The 18285-nt window shown below is 44.1% G+C and overlaps 1 protein-coding gene across 3 annotated transcripts in view; it reads left to right on the top strand.

The window, feature by feature from the left end:
- LOC136712985 (protein sidekick-1) overlaps nt 1-18285 on the top strand; it is a 287347-nt gene that overhangs the window by 184415 nt on the left and 84647 nt on the right. For all 3 annotated transcript variants that reach the window (XM_066689864.1, XM_066689863.1, XM_066689865.1), the window contains one exon: nt 1977-2110. In XM_066689864.1, coding sequence (XP_066545961.1) covers nt 1977-2110 — 134 coding nt within the window. The remainder of the gene's footprint in view (nt 1-1976; nt 2111-18285) is intronic.

Genomic DNA, 18285 nt, shown 5'->3' with positions numbered 1-18285 from the left:
TCACTGAATGGTTGCCTGTCTGGAGCAGGTCTTGTCTACAACATCTGATTGCATTATCTGTCTCTTGAAATGCTCACAAGGAACAATCAACCAGACTTCATTTAAAAAAACAGGTTGAAATAAATAAATAATTCAATGAAATAAATAAAACAATGTATTATTTCATACTTATTTAATTACTTATGTTTCTTTTTTTTCCCCTTCAGCCCGCTGAGCCATTCTCTGTTGTGCACATAATTAATTAAAAGTTAATGAAGCTAGTATACTCTGACCTTCTCCGCCTGTCTGTGTCTGGCGTTTGTGACGGGTGTCTCCGCGTCTCGGGCTCCTCTCGCTCCGAGTCGAGTGTCCAGACAGGGAAGTAATACATCTTCATCAGCATCGCCCTGTCGCCACCGTGGCCCTCCCTCCGCCGCCTTCTTATTTTAATAGATTTCTTTTTAATCCCCCTGAAAGGAGGCTGGAGGTGTGGGCTCAGCAGGCCTGGCTCATCGGCGCAGATTGCCTCTGGGTAGTTTAGCCTCTGAATTGGCTTTATTGTTCTCGGGACGCTGTGGAGATCTTCCCCCGCGTGCCATTGGTCCACACTGGACTCGTGTGGAGTGGGTCTCAATACTGCCCATTATCACAGCACCCTGGAATGACCACGAGCAAGTTGAGATAGAAAGGTGCTGCGTTACAGTGAAGGAGAGACTTGAGTATACAGATCTATTGTGTGGACGCACAGCTGTGGTGTGGAAGCGATTAGGGAACAATCGCAGAATCACAATATATTGATTGAGCCTTGTTCTCATGCCCTGCTGTGCATGATTCTGTGCTTGTCCTCACTGAGTCCGCCGCGCTAGGTCTCTGTATGGTTTTGTGGAGTTGAAAAGGCAGGTTGTCTGCTAAGAAATAATTAATAATAAATAAATTATAACTTAATTACAGAGCAGAATACGCACTTTGAGGAATGTGTAGCTGCTAGTGTACACACCAGTCAACACTGTTTTTGCCATCAGTGAAGACGTCTGAGCTGAGCTCTGCTTCTGAAAATGGCTCTTCTGTCAGCACTGCCTGTATAGACGCCAAGACCTCCACAGAGTCAGCGCTGAAGAGGAAATAACCCTCTTTCTGACTTTCATGTCATTGAATACATCATTTGAGATCAATTACTTATATTGAAAGGTTAGTAATTTAATTAACATTTGTATCATAACTTTGAAAGCGGCAGCAGCGAGACGCCGGGTTTGATCAAGGTCAGTCTCCCCGCGATGGCATGTGGAGCAGTAAGACAGAGCCGTCGTGTGTCACAATCTGTCCACACTGCCGGCCTTCAAAAGAAACGAGTGTTCGGCACTCGGCCCCACCACGTGCGTCTGTGCACCGCATCTCTAAAGCCTGAGCCGGCCAAAGCCTCAGAGGTAATGATGATGCATAATTAATGGTCTGATTAATTAGAGTCGAGGGAGGGAACAGAATAACAACCCATTTGAATTGTGTGGACGGCAGGAGCCTCCCAGGGTTCAGTGAAGATCACGCTGGGTCTGTTCCTCCTCTTACTCTCTGTGAACAGAGAGGGGGTTGTGCTGTGTTCGCTGGCGAGAGGCCGTCGCACTGTGTTCCTCCATCAGGGGGGGCCTGCCATGCAGAGTAGCTTGCTTAGAAACAGAGTTGTGAATGGAGACGTCCTGGGGAAGTTATTTTTATCACCAGTATTTGATTTTTTTACAATTAAATGTTAAATTTTAACAAGACAACACAGAAGACTGCAGTAAACTCCATCTGGGATTCCCAGTGTGAGAGAAATAAACGTGGTGAAAATGAAACGCAGGCTTGAGATCATTATTTCAAAAAATATATATTTTTCAAAACAAAAATTAAATGTTAATTTAATCTCAGTATAGTTGAGGGCATTTGTGACAATGATTGATTGCACTAATTGACTGAAGTCTGTATAAAACTAACAAGGGTCTCTCTTGTGTTCCTTTCTGCAGAGCAATAACCTTGGACAATCAGCTGGTGGTTCTCTCAACAGCTGCGGCCGACGCAGGACGGTACTATGTGCAGGCGGTTAATGAAAGGAATGGGGAAAATAAGACAAGTCCATCCATTTACCTGAGTATAGCAAGTAAGTAAATAAAAAAATCAACAAGAATTCACTCCATTTAATGCCTGTAGCTATTTGTAGATGACACAAACAAGATAGTGTTATTGACCACGGAGCAAAGTCCTCAGTCTAATTTGCCTGGAAAAAGAGTCAAACACAGCGATGCTCGGGTCTGCGTGGAGACGCATTGAGCTGCTTTTTAATTCTCTTTCATTGGTGTTCGTCGCTCTTCTCTCCACTGTCCTCTCTGCGTTCTTATACTTTTATTACTTTCATTATCAAATTACTTGCCAGAGAAATGGAATTGGAGGCAAGCGGGAGACGTTTTTTTTTTACTGACACAGAAGGTTATCTCAAGTAATTAAGAAGATTTTGCTACTAAAGGTTGTCCTGTAGTTAGTATCTCATGGCTTTTGTTTTTATCACTGGTAAACCACACAGAGGGGAGATCACTGCCTCCTTAACCGAGTCTCTCCAGTCCCACAATCCTCTCCTGAACATGACTACAGTGAAGAAGTGCCTTTTCACCTCCTGCTAATCTCCCCTTCTGACTGTGTCCTTCTTTCATTACCGCTGAACCTGAAGACATTTAGATTGTCTTGGTCAATAATTGATGGATTTTGAATAATTGAATCAGTTGCCCACCTGGTCTGCTCTGTTCAGGACTATAGATGCCCCAGCCTGCACCTGTTCTATATCTGCGGCTGTAACCTCACCGGAGTTGAGATTATTAATGTAAATGAGCGAGCGCTGTGGCTCCACAACAGGTCCCCGTCGTACTCCATTAATCTCCTCACCCCCGCGCCACTCTCCCCTTATCAGGGCTGCTCTGCACATTAACCAGCCCTCGATCCTTGAGCATACATTTCATTTCCATCAGTTCCTTTTGTTGTGCATTTGAGCATTCATTTCTCTGTGAAGACTCCCGTGGAATCCATGTCCCCTGTCACTCATTCAGAAGAGTCTGCAGAAACTCACAGCCCTCTGGTTCATCGTCCCCCACACGGCTGTGGACGGGGCCGCATTCATCTTCCCCCACACGGCTGTGGACGGGGCCGCATTCATCTTCCCCCACACGGCTGTGGACGGGGCCCCGTTCATCGTCCCCCACACGGCTGTGGACGGGGCCGTGTTCATCGTCCCCCACACGGCTGTTTACGGGGCCCCGTTCATCGTCCCCCCACACGGCTGTGGACAGGGCCCTGTCCACAGCCGTGTGGGGGACGATGAACGGGGCCCCGTCCACAGCCGTGTGGGGGAAGATGAACGGGGCCCCGTCCACAGCCGTGTGGGGGAAGATGAACGGGGCCCCGTCCACAGCCGTGTGGGGGAAGATGAATGCGACTGTGGACGGGGCCCCGTTCATCTTCCCCCACGGCTACAGTAAACAGACGCCTGAGATTTGTATTAGTGTTTGCAGTTTAAAATCAGCTCCCCAGGAAAGAATGTAAGGTAGAAATATCAACACCATTCCAATACAAATAAAGAAACCAATCAATAAATCAACCGATCAGTCAATCAATGGGATTGTGAAAGCTGCATCGCAAAGCTGCATCGCACAGCTGCGCTTCCTCTGAGTGTGTCTATGAAGGTTTCTGCGCAGAGAGACACTGCTGGGCTCAGGCTCTCCATTGCACTTTCATTAGTGACTACAGAGCCATCATAGCAATGCCATTAATTTGATGTTTCATTTAGGAGATTGTGCTTTTACACATGCGTGCTCGACTGTGTTTCGAGGCCCAGCTGCTCCTGGCTCTCAGACCCTGCTGCTGGTGTAGAGGCCTGGGCGGGGGTGCTCATATTATAACCTTAAACCTTTTTCTTTTAATGTTCTCAATCCCATCTTGTTTTGACATGCATTTCATTCTCTTTGCATCTGGGCATTCGATCATCCTATTTGCTGGCTTGGTCTGGGAAATAATGCTGGGGTCCCGATGCAGCACCATGAAATGATGTGATTTATGCTGTCCTGTGGCGCTAGGCTTTGTTCACTAGTATTGATGGAAATTTAGCTGTGTGCATATCCCCGTTTCACTCAGTAAAATTGTTAAAACTGTGGATCCATAAATAATGAAACTCACAAGCCTGTAACATTGAACATGTCATATCATCTGTCAAGTCATTAATGAGGCCTTCAAGATCGTGAACCCATCAGATTTAAATCTGCAGTCGGTCTCTTCTGGAACAGACCTGGACCAGAGACCAGCCAGGATCGATCCGTGCTCCTTATTTAAGTGCCTTTTGGAAGCTGAGCTCAATTTTCAAGAACATTTGCATAATAAATATGTTTCTGCTTCTAACTATCGTTTGTGTGGGAAGTGTATCCCAAACGCCTTCTCAGAACAATGGTTTTGAGTGAAAACTTGTCAGATTCGGAAAACGAATATAAAAAAATAAATAGTAGGGTTTTATCGCCCAATATTAATAATGACACTTGCATACATGTTTTGTTGTAATAGCATTGCATTCTTCCTTATTTAATATCTGAGACTTTTTTGGGAGATAAATACCAGTGATTTTCTATTATGAAGTTGTTTTTTTCACAGACAGATTGGTGAATAGAAACTATTTCATGGCAAGTAGAAATCTTCTGATATTTGACCTTTCTTAAATGAGAACCTTTTAAAATAGACATTTTTCTATCGATTCTTTCTCCTCTGTTCCACCCATTCATTTCACAAAATTACAGCGAATGATAAGTATTGAGTTGCTTGTCCAACAGGATACAATGTGTAAAAATATTAATCTTAATGGATTTTTTAAATTGACTTTAAATACATTCGATTTTTTTTTTAACATGAGCTCCTTCTGAGTAAAGAAATACAAGGTCAGTAGATACTCACGCCGAGTTTAAATACTGAACTGACAATTATCACTTGCCTGACACATTCGTGTTGCATTAAGGGAACGTGTTGGGAAGAAAATTAGATTTTTTAATTAATGCTCAAATTGAACTTAAGGTTTACCTTTGATAGGCTTGTGTACAAAGGATAAGGTATGATCTTAACAACACCTTTTACATTATGCATAATAATAGACTTCTTACTACTGAGTACTGGAACAAAAAAAAAATATATGACTAATATTCATGAAAGGCATTTTCAAATGTCATACATTTTCCTGACACAAGAGTTTTGTTTCAATGATGTATCACAATCTGAGGCTTGTGAGAGAAAATGATAAAATCATGTTGAATATTTGCATGAAATGTTAAGAATAACTCGAATATATACATATATATATACACTCACCTAAAGGATTATTAGGAACACCATACTAATACTGTGTTTGACCCCCTTTCGCCTTCAGAACTGCCTTAATTCTACGTGCCATTGATTCAACAAGGTGCTGAAAGCATTCTTTAGAAATGTTGGCCCATATTGATAGGATAGCATCTTGCAGTTGATGGAGATTTGTGGGATGCACATCCAGGGCACGAAGCTCCCGTTCCACCACATCCCAAAGATGCTCTATTGGGTTGAGATCTGGTGACTGTGGGGGCCAGTTTAGTACAGTGAACTCAATGTCATGTTCAAGAAACCAATTTGAAATGATTCGACCTTTGTGACATGGTGCATTATCCTGCTGGAAGTAGCCATCAGAGGATGGGTACATGGTGGTCATAAAGGGATGGACATGGTCAGAAACAATGCTCAGGTAGGCCGTGGCATTTAAACGATGCCCAATGGGCACTAAGGGGCCTAAAGTGTGCCAAGAAAACATCCCCCACACCATTACACCACCACCACCAGCCTGCACAGTGGTAACAAGGCATGATGGATCCGTGTTCTCATTCTGTTTACGCCAAATTCTGACTCTACCATCTGAATGTCTCAACAGAAATCGAGACTCATCAGACCAGGCAACATTTTTCCAGTCTTCAACTGTCCAATTTTGGTGAGCTTGTGCAAATTGTAGCCTCTTTTTCCTATTTGTAGTGGAGATGAGTGGTACCCGGTGGGGTCTTCTGCTGTTGTAGCCCATCCACCTCAAGGTTGTACATGTTGTGGCTTCACAAATGCTTTGCTGCATACCTCGGTTGTAGCGAGTGGTTATTTCAGTCAAAGTTGCTCTTCTATCAGCTTGAATCAGTCGGCCCATTCTCCTCTGACCTCTAGCATCAACAAGGCATTTTCGCCCACAGGACTGCCGCATACTGGATGTTTTTCCCTTTTCACACCATTCTTTGTAAACCCTAGAAATGGTTGTGTGTGAAAATCCCAGTAACTGAGCAGACTGTGAAATACTCAGACCGGCCCGTCTGGCACCAACAACCATGCCACGCTCAAAATTGCTTAAATCACCTTTCTTTCCCATTCAGACATTCAGTTTGGAGTTCAGGAGATTGTCTTGACCAGGACCACACCCCTAAATGCATTGAAGCAACTGCCATGTGATTGGTTGGTTAGATAATTGCATTAATGAGAAATTGAACAGGTGTTCCTAATAATCCTTTAGGTGAGTGTGTATATATATATATATATATATATATATATATATATATATATAGTTCTTTAACAATGTCACAAAGAGTGCGAACACACGGACAGACACGTGTAGCCTGGCGGTGCCTCTGGCAGGCCCCTTTATTTCATTATTTTTGTCCTTCTAAACTATTTTCCCATTCTGCTTTCATCCTGGGCAATATTATGTATTTTGTTCCGCACAGGAGCTAAAGATTATTGAAACTGTAATTTCAGAAAATGGAAATCTACTCATGTTTCGCTTGTTTACAGCACAGAAATCCTGTCAGTGGAAATGGTGTCACATGGAAGGGGTTTTAGAGGAGAGAAAAGTCGTACAGTAATCAGTGACCACATGCAGCACAGTTTTAATACTGCAATTTTATTAATCAGACCACGTGCAGTACAGTATAAATCAGGGGTGCTCAATCCTGGTCCTGGAGAGCCCCTATCCAGCAGGTTTAAAGGTCACCGTGTTATCACTAATTTATATACACCTGGAAGTGTTTCATTCTGATCAATGAAGAAGGTGATTTGGTAAATTCAGTCCTTTAGAAACGATTGGAGCAATTATCGGAATACCTACAGCCTCCTGAGGGAAGAATTCCCTGCGTTGACTTGCTTAATTGATTAATAACTCCCATGTGTTCCCAGTATTAAGAAATTGGTGACTTAGGATGACCTATAAGAGTAAGTGGATTGGGGCTCTCCAGGACCAGGACTGAGCTCGCCTGGTTTAAATACTGCAGTTTTATTTATCAGTGACCACATGCAGCACAGTTTTAATACTGCAGTTTTAGGTACGTCTGCACTGTAATTCAATCTCATCTTTCTGAAGCCCGAGACACTTGGATGACAAGGATTTGCTTCAGTCCATGAATAGAAAGTGAGTCACTGTTACCCCCAGGAAGGTCTCTCTGAGATCCGGCGCAGATGCCTCCTCTCTGGGGCTTCTCCGCGGTGCTGCCGAGCGCTGAGACAACGACGATTGTGAGTAGGAAGGGAGCGCAGTCGGGTTGCAGTGCTTTTGCACCTTTTACCTGCGAGTCTCAGTACACAAACCTTGTTGTTGAAATGGATTTGCAGCCCCAGCTGAGAGGATGAGTTTCGCATTAAACACAACAATACCTCAGAAGTGGGAGCAGAGAGACTCTTTACTGGGGAGATTTGGAAAATAGCAGGCCGGTGTTTTTCATTCATATGATTCCTTATTCCTACATAATGCTTTTTTATAGTTTTTTGTGAACCCCTGCGTGTGCTGAGTGTTTGGTATCAGTGGGCCGCTCACTCCTCTGAAGATGTCAACACACTGATTTGGGCCAATCGTTTAAATTGTAACCATATCTGAACTGGCCCTGACATTGCATTATATTTAACATGGGGTGACCTTTGAGCTATTCGAAAGGAAATAGTATGAGACTGTCCTCCTCAGTCATTATTTGCTGTTGCTAACGATCTCGTTCATGTAATCAGCGGAGCGTGTAGTTTAGCTCCATTGCTCCCTATTGAAATAATTACTCACATTTTCATATCTGACTTGTCAGTTTGGGGAAAAATCCCCTATAGCTTTCCAAATCTTAGGGTTTAAAAATCTAAGTAAAGAGCTCTGCTGTCAGTGTTACACGACTGAAAGAAAACTGCAGGACACTTAATCTTTAGTGAATGAAATATTTGTATACCTGTGAATCAAAAACTAAATGGCGTGGTTGTGACTGCTGGCTGTTTTTCTGCAGACCTCACCGTGAGCTCTAATCATCGCCTGCGTGTTGAGTCGGACAGAAGCAACTTAACTGAGTTTACACTGACTGAAGTCAGGGAGAAGTACACCAGGGATACACCAGAACTGCCCAGCGAGGGGGGGGCACAGCGCAGTATTTAGCACGCTGGGCTGCTGGGGGGCCAAGGCACTCTCTTTGAGGAGCGAGTGTCGGACGCTGCTGACAGATGTTGGGGCTGTTTATAGGAGCATATTGTTTAATGAATATTTAACAGGCATCTTAAAAGAGCTCAGGTGCCGCCAGGAAGCTGCAGACGTGCCAGATCAGGAACTGCACAGAGGAGAGCGGTGGCACCGGTCAAATCCCACAACTGTTGCTGTTCTGCCAGGAAATCAGTGAAAAAAACAACCCCCCCCGATGTTCCCGTGCTCGTCCTCAGCAGTATTATGATAATTGTTATGATTATTACGTTTCTTAGCAGACACCCTTTTCCAGGGAGACTTATTATAGATCACATTATGGTTACAGACACTTACCCATGTAAACCACTGGGTTTGTACTGGAGCATTCTGGGTAAAGTGCCTCGCTCAAGGGTGCAACAACAGTTTTCCCCCACCTGGGACTGAACCCTGACCCCCACGGTCCCAAGTCCAGAGCCCCGACCTCTCCCCCCCACGGCGGCCCAGTTTAGGGGGTGCGAAGTCTGCCAGGGCATCGTTAGATTACCGGCTAAATTAACCTCAGTGGTGTTCAGGGGAGCCAGCCTGTGTCAGAGATAAGTTCCCTTCTTTAAGGCTTCATTAAGGCTTTTCTTTCTTTGCCCACTCACATCCCCTCCGCTGCCCTTAGTATATGTATGTACACACTCATTTATCCCTTACATGCTTTTGATCACAAAAAAAACCCTGAAAAAATAACCGTTTTTGCACCAAACAGAACATTTTTAACTTTATTTGAAGCCGAACGTTAGTCACATTTGACATTTGCCACAGGCAGAGAAACATAATATATTTTATACTCTGAGGAGTGTGCACTGAATCCATTGTCAATATTGATAATACTCCAGCCCTTGAACAGTAAATCATACACAATCATACACATTGTTTTTCAGTGTAGTGGTAATAGCAGCCAATGATCATCTAGCAGGACTGCTCTAATGGAGATCTTCTGTGTGATAATATTCAATTTCATTGCTTCTTTATTTGGGTTCTTTAAAATAGACATCATGGGGGGAGTGCAGAAGGACTGAAGCGTTGGTTCTGCATGTTGTTCTGACTGGAGTCTCTTGGTGAATGAGTAACACAACACAAAATTACACGCAACTGGAAACAACGCTGAAATTAAATCATGAATAAATAAGAAAATAAACAACGAAGAAAATCGCACTACTAGATACAGCACTGAGTCCCTTTCCTCAAATCCCAAAACACAAAACATTTAAGACTGTTGTTTTCCTTATTTAAATCAGTTTCCCTGTTGGATAGATATGGAAATCTCAGGGTGCGGTAGCCTGTGTGTAGGCGTATTGAAGAGCAGAGTTCAAAGGAGCCCAACGCTTAGTCTCCTCGGCCCTCAAGGACACAAGAGAGGAAACGCACATCTGACACCAGCCGGCACGCCGTGGCAAACCCCCCCGGGCCTTGTTTAGGACAGTCCTTCTGGCGGTTCTGCTTTACATCTCTTCTGCGTCTCGGCTTAATATCCTGTACGGGAGCGATTTGAGAGAGGTTAGCTTTCTTGGGAGAACGGTGTAAATATTGCTGTAAAGTATCGCCTCCACGGCATCGCAGCGTCCCTGGAGGAACGGAGCTGCTGGATTTCCATCGCCTGGCAGGGAAGCGTCTCGCAGCGTGGCGCTGTCACGTGTCCGGCTCTTTCCTGCTCAGCAGGAGCAGGATGGGGTGAGGAGGGCGGCTTCGGTGCCGTGTGGATGGTTGTGCCAGGTCTATTGAGGGGAGGGGAAGGAAGACGATGATTTGAAGATGTAAATCACATTGTTAAGATTTAATGAACACCTCCATAAACTTTTTATAACACTCTGCCTCGTGGCAGATGAGAGTCGCGCAGAGCTGGCTTCCTGCAATAAGAGCCGCCTCGGGAGACGAGGGATGATTTTAATGCTGATTGTTTTAAAGCTTGCTTGGAAATGTGAAGCAGAGGAGCAGGTTTGTACCTGGATACAATGCTCTTCTGTGTTTTATTATTTCTCTCTGAAATGCTTATTTTCTAATAGCCAGATGTTGTGTATGAGCAATGGGAAGGGGGTGTTAAATTAGCTCTTGTATCAAGTTATGGATTCCATCCCTGACATTCACTGTTCCCTTTAATTGGCCATATTCTGAATGTATTCATCCCCGGAGAGATTGTATTTAGCTTTGCAATACTTGTGATTTGATAACTTGTCATCTACAATTTTAATAGAATCCTTTAAAGGAAGTGAGCGTGTTTGGCGGTGTGCGATGCGTTGTGGCTGCCAGCGCGTGGTTGATTAGTGAAGCCAGTGTGTGCTGCAGTTTTCAGCATGGAGAGATCCAGGTAAGCATGCCAGCCACAGACATGTTCACAACAAAAGAGTCACACGTTTAGCCTGATCTTTAGAGTTTAATCCAGCATCCCAGGTTGATAAAATACTTGCTTCTATTGTGTATTGTTACCAGCTACTGTGACCACAAACATTGATGATCTCAACCCGATAGTTGGGTTTATAAATAGATAAATGGATATACTAGTACTTAATGAGAATAATACTGAGTTATGAATTTGGGATATAGTAGAATAGACAGCAGTTCATGGATGAATATGCAGGAAAAATATAACATTTCTGGAATAAGAATAAATCAGTCTGTCACTCCAGAATGTTGTAATCATAGACCAATCAATTATGCAAACTCTAAATACTTACGTGTTTAATTCTATAGTAATTAAACTGAAATAACGAGAAGAGACGGAAAGGAACACACTTGTGATAAAACAAGTTTTCTATAACCTTGCGAAACCTGCATGATGATATGTTTGTCCTAGACTGAGAATGGATCTAACGAGGTCAGGCCTCGTCCCGACAGAGAGGCTTCACACACAACACCCCGAGCCTGATTGTGAGGCTGAGCGTCGGCATTTAAACAGTGCAGGTTCCCGTCTGATGGGTATTGCAATATTACAGATGGTGAATAACAGTATTATCAGCGTGCTATTCATGGTTCTTTAACAGGAAGCAAAACGTGTCATTTTGATCTAGGTTTCTGTGTCGTGTCTCGTACCTGAGTGTCGGTACATCTCTGTGAAAATCCCACAACTGTTGCTGTTCTGCCAGGAAATCAGTGAAAAAAACAACCCCCCCGATGTTCCCGCGCTCGTCCTCAGCAGCAGTATTATGATAATTGTTATGATTATTACGTTTCTTAGCAGACACCCTTATCCAGGGAGACTTATTATAGATCACATTATGGTTACAGACACTTACCCATGTAAACCACTGGGTTTGTACTGGAGCATTCTGGGTAAAGTGCCTCGCTCAAGGGTGCAACAGCAGTTTTCCCCCACCTGGGACTGAACCCTGACCCCCACAGTCCCAAGTCCAGAGCCCCGACCTCTCCCCCGCACGGCGGCCCAGTGAAGGGGGTTCGAAGTCTGCCGGGGCGTCGTTCGATTACCAGCTAAATTAACCTCAGTGGTGTTCAGGGGAGCCGGCCTGTGTCAGAGATAAGTTCCCTTCGTTAAGGCTTCATTAAGGCTTTTCTTTCTTTGCCCACTCACATCCCCTCCGCTGCCCTTAGTGTATGTATGTACACACGCATTTATCCCTTGCCTGGGCTGAACAGACTAATTACGCTGTTCCAGGCGAAGGGCTTGTTAACAAAAGGGATTTTAAAGAAACATTCATAGAATTGCCCCTGCCAGCCCAGTGTTCGCCAGTCCCCGGTGTCCCACTGAAAGCACTAGGCCGGTGTGTTCTCTGATTGGTTATTGAACAGGACTTTGCTCAGGTGGGATATTCTGGCACCAAACACAACCTTGAAGCCAAAGCCCCTGCCTGGAACCGATGATAAAAATACCTAATTTAAATAAACCTCAACAGGGCTGTTAAATCTCCCGTTTGCTCACACCGGAGTCAAAACTATCCTGATATAATCTGGCACAGACCGAGTGCACGGGATTCCTTTTCTTCACCGTGATTCACTTATCAGTCGTAAATGTTTTGCTATTGGTTGTGCAGTCATGGCTTAGCGTCTCAGCTTCTCCTAATGACCCTCATGTGGTACCTTTACAAGATTGTGCTCATTTTACTTGTGCACTGGACTGTTGCTCCCTATAAATTGTTTCTAGGGGTTTTATTGCTCGGTTCGGATGCCATACAGGGGATTTCTGCTGAGACCTATTTTGTGGGCTTTTGATTTTAAAAGAGACGCACATTCAAATTATGTCGGACTTCTATTAGAAATAAATCCTGGGAAGTCGTGATTCCAGACGAGCAGGCAGTGGGAAAGGTAAGTGGTCTGAAGGGATTTCACAGGGAGGTTGTCGGTCTCAATAACCCTCTCTCTCCTAAGTAAACCCCTGCTCTTACAGCTTCCACTGCAGAACTAAGGTGTAACACTGCGCAGGCTGTCCTCAGCGCCACAGGCCTCCCTGTCCTCTCTGGGGCCGTGCGTTGGCCTGCAGCTCTGACACGGTCAGATCCTTTTTCTTTAGACCTTGTGTCAAGTCTCCACAGCTGAGAAGGATGACATACAGTCCCAGAGAGCCCTGCTCTGGGCAAGTGGCCCCTGGCTGAGGGTTTATAGAGGTTAATGTCAAAGAACCGTGCCTGTGTGGAAACAATGGGAAGCACTTTGTCATCACACTGCAGTCAGTTATCTATAAACATAACAACAGTATCATTCTAATACATTTTCTTCTTCATCTTCATCGCTAATTCATTGGAGTCTGTTTAAGATTAAGATGAGGTCAATATCATGGTTGCTGAGGAAGTCCTGTTAGTTTGTGTCGGGCTGTCGTCAGTGTGCTTGACTGCACTGCTGTTGGGCGCTCTGTAGTTCCCCTTCCCTGATTCCCGTCCCACCCCAGCTGTTTCCAGTGGGAGGTGCTGTTTCAGCATCCCTTCCCTGTGACAGATTGAATGGCAAGGAGCCCAGTAGGTGCTTTTCGTGGCTTATTAAACCCAATGCGTGTTGCACGCAGCCGTCTGACAGGCGCCCTGGGAGCTACAGGAATCTGTAACTCGGAGGAATGGCAGGGAGCCGTATCTGCTGGGTGAATCCTGCTACTGAATGGGACTCAGACTAATCGCATTTGTGTTGGAAGAACGGATCATATACTAATTCTGGCATAATCATTTGTATTGGAAAATTGCTGCCAGGCATCTTTAAGTGTTTGAGATTAATCTCCCGAACTTAATTAGAGAGGTTTAATAAGGTATGCCTGGAATATTTTGCTTGGGGAATATCTGAGCACCTCCTATCAATATGCTGAGGAGAAAGTGTTTTCTTAATTTCATTCGACCTCCTCCTGCCCTAACACATGGTTTCAAAGTAAATCATTCCCTCCTTTTGCCCCGACAAACCCCTCTTTGTCCCTACATGTCCTAACATGTTTAGTTATATCTAGAAGCCTGTAATTATTATTAATCATGTACACAGAATTTAACCACTTCTGAAAGTGGGCCCCACTTATTTCTGAAGTAAATGGCAGAGTGATCCCATAATCCATTAACATCGCCAGAGTTAAAAGATATTTTTAGCTGTGAAATTGCCATAATTTGACATGGCAGCTATAAAAGCTAATGGTACCTGCGGTACGCTGTGATGTGAGTGAGCGTTTACACCAGCTGCTCCCGTACAACAACAGGATAGACTATTTCAGTGTGTTGTCTCAGGACGTCCTGGAGCAGAGAGTACAGGGATTAGGCCAGGACATCTGCACATTGAACTCAGCACAACGATGATTAATTGCTTACTGGTCTCACAATGAAGCGCAATACATAAGCTGCTTTGAGTTGGTGTATGTAACACCAGGAAAAATACCTGCTCACAGAAAGCAGTTCTGCATGTGTTGGTCCCCGTTTTACTGATCTTTTGAAATTATGATTTAAACCTTGACTCTGAGAATTCAGTATTTGCTTTTGGATACTTTCGATTTCCCCCCGTGATGTCGATGCCTCTTACAGACCTTTGCACTGAAACCTGTTTCCACATTTCTTAAAATTATCAGTGAAACAGATACCTGAACTCTCTCTGCTCTCATTAGCTGGTCACTGGCATGTGTTCAGACGTGTGAAGTTTACCAGGGAGGGCAGCACCCTGCGGATACGTGTTTAACCGGCTTCGTCTGCTTCCCCTTGAACAGACAGACAGCTTCAATACCTGCGTATAATTTTTCAGTATTTGCAGATTTACGTTTTTTCAAAACGTATAGTAATACAGCAATGAATACAGTGGTGGGACTGACATCATGTTTGTGTTTTTTTTTTTTTATTCCTGACATTTGAGGTGTCTGCTGTAGGTGACACAGTAATTGCTGATTGCTGATAATTTAATTGTCACAGCTATTAGGAGTAAACGTTCAGTGACAGGGCTGTGCGGAGGTGTAAGTCTCCTGTAAATGTGTTCTTCAGTTGCCCTGACTCAACTAAATGCTCTTACTAAAGGCAAGTCAGCATGTCTATTGTTATTAATGCATTTATTTATTTATTTGTATTTTTGTATTTATTCTTGAATGTCATCCCGTGAGGGGTATACAGATATCAATTAAAAGTACCTCACAGCTGAGCATAGTGTGCTATTCTGAGCTTGAACCTGGGCCTCTGTAATTCTGATTTTGTATTCCGAGTATTACATCAGTCTGCCTGTATTACATTTGAAGTAAATTGCAAAAAGCCATTTCAGGATGTGATTTGAGACAATGGATGTTAATGCGATGACTATAGAGCAGCACTTACTTTAACATTATTGGTGTTTTGCAATTCCTACCAGTCCTAAGACTCACCCAACAATAACAATCACATTATGGATTTCTCAGAGTTTCTCACATTTCTGAAAATGCATTTGTTCAATTGCCATGAGTTTCTTACAATCACATGACACCCAATTATGATAATCTGAGGCAAGAAGGGAACTTTCTAGAGTCTGATGATACATACATCTGAAGTGTGACGCACATCTTGTGTATGAAATTGTGTTTCCCCTCCCTCGACAAGGGGGTCATGATTTGGCATTGATGTGCTTTAATTGTTAAGCTTGTCTGCACAGACCTTCTGTAAAGAAATCTTTCCTGATGCATTTTCTTTGATTCTGGGGATCACTTTAAACAGAAAGCTGACAGACGCTCGGTCCCAGGTTTCTCACACTTGCCTGTGTGGTCAGGACAGGACACCCCTGTGCATTGGACCTCTGGCTGCTTTCTGTGTGGGAAATAAAGGCATCAGTGTTTTCAGCCACTAATCCAGTGGAAGAAGTTTTGCCTCTGGAGCGCCTTGTCCGAGGGAGGCGGCCGAGTTAGAAAAATGTTGATTGCATTTGTGCATGAGGGCCAGGCAGCAGACTGCTGAAGCCGCAGCCCCTGTGGGGGTCTGCACAGTGTTCTAGACGTCTCCTCTAAGAGCCCAGCCCTGCACAGGCAATAGTTCAGAAAGGGAGGCAGAAAAAATAAGCAATTTTTCTGGAGGTATTTTGGGAACTGCCAGTGCTATATTCTATAAGTATTTAATCTTTGAGAAAGTCCCAAACTTAGGCTTGTGTTTCCATACAAGCTGGTGTGGTTTCCGAAAGTCATAGCTCTGAAAAGGTGTGTTAATTGAAGATGCCCAGGGACCATAGGCCTCCGGTACATCTTCACAGAGAGACATAGACACACATAGAAGCTGTGTTTGCTCCAGTTCGCTGTCTTTTCTGTCTCCAGTTGCCATCAGACAGGTACAGTGCCTCTGATGGCTCGAGTTTCGGGTGTGAAACTCCCAGCCCAGCCCAGTTGAACAACACCAGGCAGAGTGCAGTCTGAGCATTTCCACATTATCTGTTTTCTGTGCCTAATGTACCATTTTCTCTCCTAAAACAAACATCTCTCTGCTTGAGCTGCTCCCGCTCAGAGGAAAGTTACGGTGGGGACAGGATCCCGAGCTGGCGCCGTGCGTGATTACAGCGATTAAAGCGATGTGCGCCATGCTTAAGCAACCTTTGTATGCGGCTGTCAGTGCCAGCTGATGCGTAGAGACGATATTGTATCTCTTTGTGGCAGCTTGCGTAGGGAACATAGCCTGTGCCTTTTCACTTGGAGGGAATTAAAAAGTCACTAGAGATAGAGAGCAGGAGATCAGGGCTTTATTAATCTCTCAATAGTTTATTTTAATTCTTCCCCAGTCCTTCTGCTGTTGGTAATTGTGAAGGGAAACCATATATTAATACTGTGGTAATCTCTATGTTAGATTAGTGATGCTAACATGAGAGTTTAATGTTCCCAGATTGTTGTCAGTCTTGCCTGGACAGAGACGGCACCTCCACAGATACCCCCCCAATGGCGTAGGGATGAGGAGAGAGCCATCCAAACGCCGTGCAGTCACAGAGCTGCTGCTCTCTTGTGTTGTGAAGGATGAAGGATATCTGACGTGTGTAATGGTCTCCCTCTTCATGCCCAGATAAACGTACCTTCACTTGAGACCCATCAAAGACCTCAATGATTAGTTTCTTAGTAAAGATCTCTTGAAAGTGCTCTGCATTGTAAGGGCTGCCGGGGTCTCCGTTTGGCTGTTAGAAGAACCGCTGGCGAACCTGTTGTGGCCCCATCAAGAGTCTGCTCTTGTAAAGACCGCTGCATGACATCCACACCATGTCATACCATGGAAACTGTCTGAGTCAAAGAGTATGCAGCTGAGGTCTTATTGTAGTATGTCAAACGCATAGGTCTTGAGACAGTGTTTCTTCAGATGTGATGTAAAAAGGCGCGCAGATTGGTCCTCGAATCTGCCAACACGGCAGGACCAGCAGTCCTGTGCAACCTGTCACATAAAGAGTTTCTGCTTCTCAGTTTAACACGCAGTCTGATCCCAACCATATGGCTGAGGACCTTCACAGTTGAGGCTTATTATTCCTTAATTGCTTGTTGTTTTAACAGAGAGCAACAGTAATGAACATGATTTATTTATCGTCCCAACAGACTTCCTTGTGCTAAAAAGGCACCATACTTCCAGTCGACTGATTGTTGGTGTACTTACTGAACACATCAGATAAGAACCGATGGCTCCCAAAATCTGTTCTTCACTATTCTTCTGTCAGGAAATGATTCCCATGATACCACTGAGAGACATGCATATTGTACCTCTGAATCGGTTCCCATGAGACTCAGGGGAGTGGCGTGTAATTGGCACAACAGCAATCCCGGTGCTGGGCACATATTAGCGATATTAATGCATAATTTCTCTCTCGGATTTTTCTTTCTCAGTGAACAAAGATGCCAGATGTTTTTCTGTTGCAGTCCACATTACAGTACATTAGATTCTATATCTCTTGCCCTGCAATAGTGCCAGCCTTCTCCTCCTGATTTGCATGCTGCCCTATTATCTTTTTAAACTCCACAAATGAAATGAATTTTACCTGAAGGCTATTCCTCTTAAACAGGACGGGTCGTTGAGTGAAAACAATCCGTGATGCTTGTGAGAATGCGCCGTCTTTGTCTTTCCCAGTGCCAGAGTGTGATTGATGTGAGAGAATCCTGTTCTTCTGTTGTGCATTGTTTAAATTATTATTTCTGTTAAGCTGTACGGCCACATTGAGGTTGGCTTGGAGGTGCAGTGTCCCCCACAGGGAGCTGCCACCTTGAAACAGAAAAATTATCTTTTTAGGTATGGGATGAAAATGCTCTGTCATGCCTGGAAGGAAACAGCTGGGGAAACAGGAATGTCTGCGAATGAATTTCCCTCTCTGGTGAGGAAACATGAATTTAACAAGCTTTTAATTGAATGGCCCATTAGAAATGATGAGGACCATGTTTTGACTATTCAATATATTGTTTTCTTAGTGTTAAAATG

The sequence above is a fragment of the Amia ocellicauda genome, chromosome 17 (assembly GCF_036373705.1).
Source record: "Amia ocellicauda isolate fAmiCal2 chromosome 17, fAmiCal2.hap1, whole genome shotgun sequence".
NCBI classification, from domain to species: Eukaryota; Metazoa; Chordata; class Actinopteri; order Amiiformes; family Amiidae; genus Amia; species Amia ocellicauda.
This window is presented reverse-complemented; position numbering and strand designations above follow the sequence as displayed.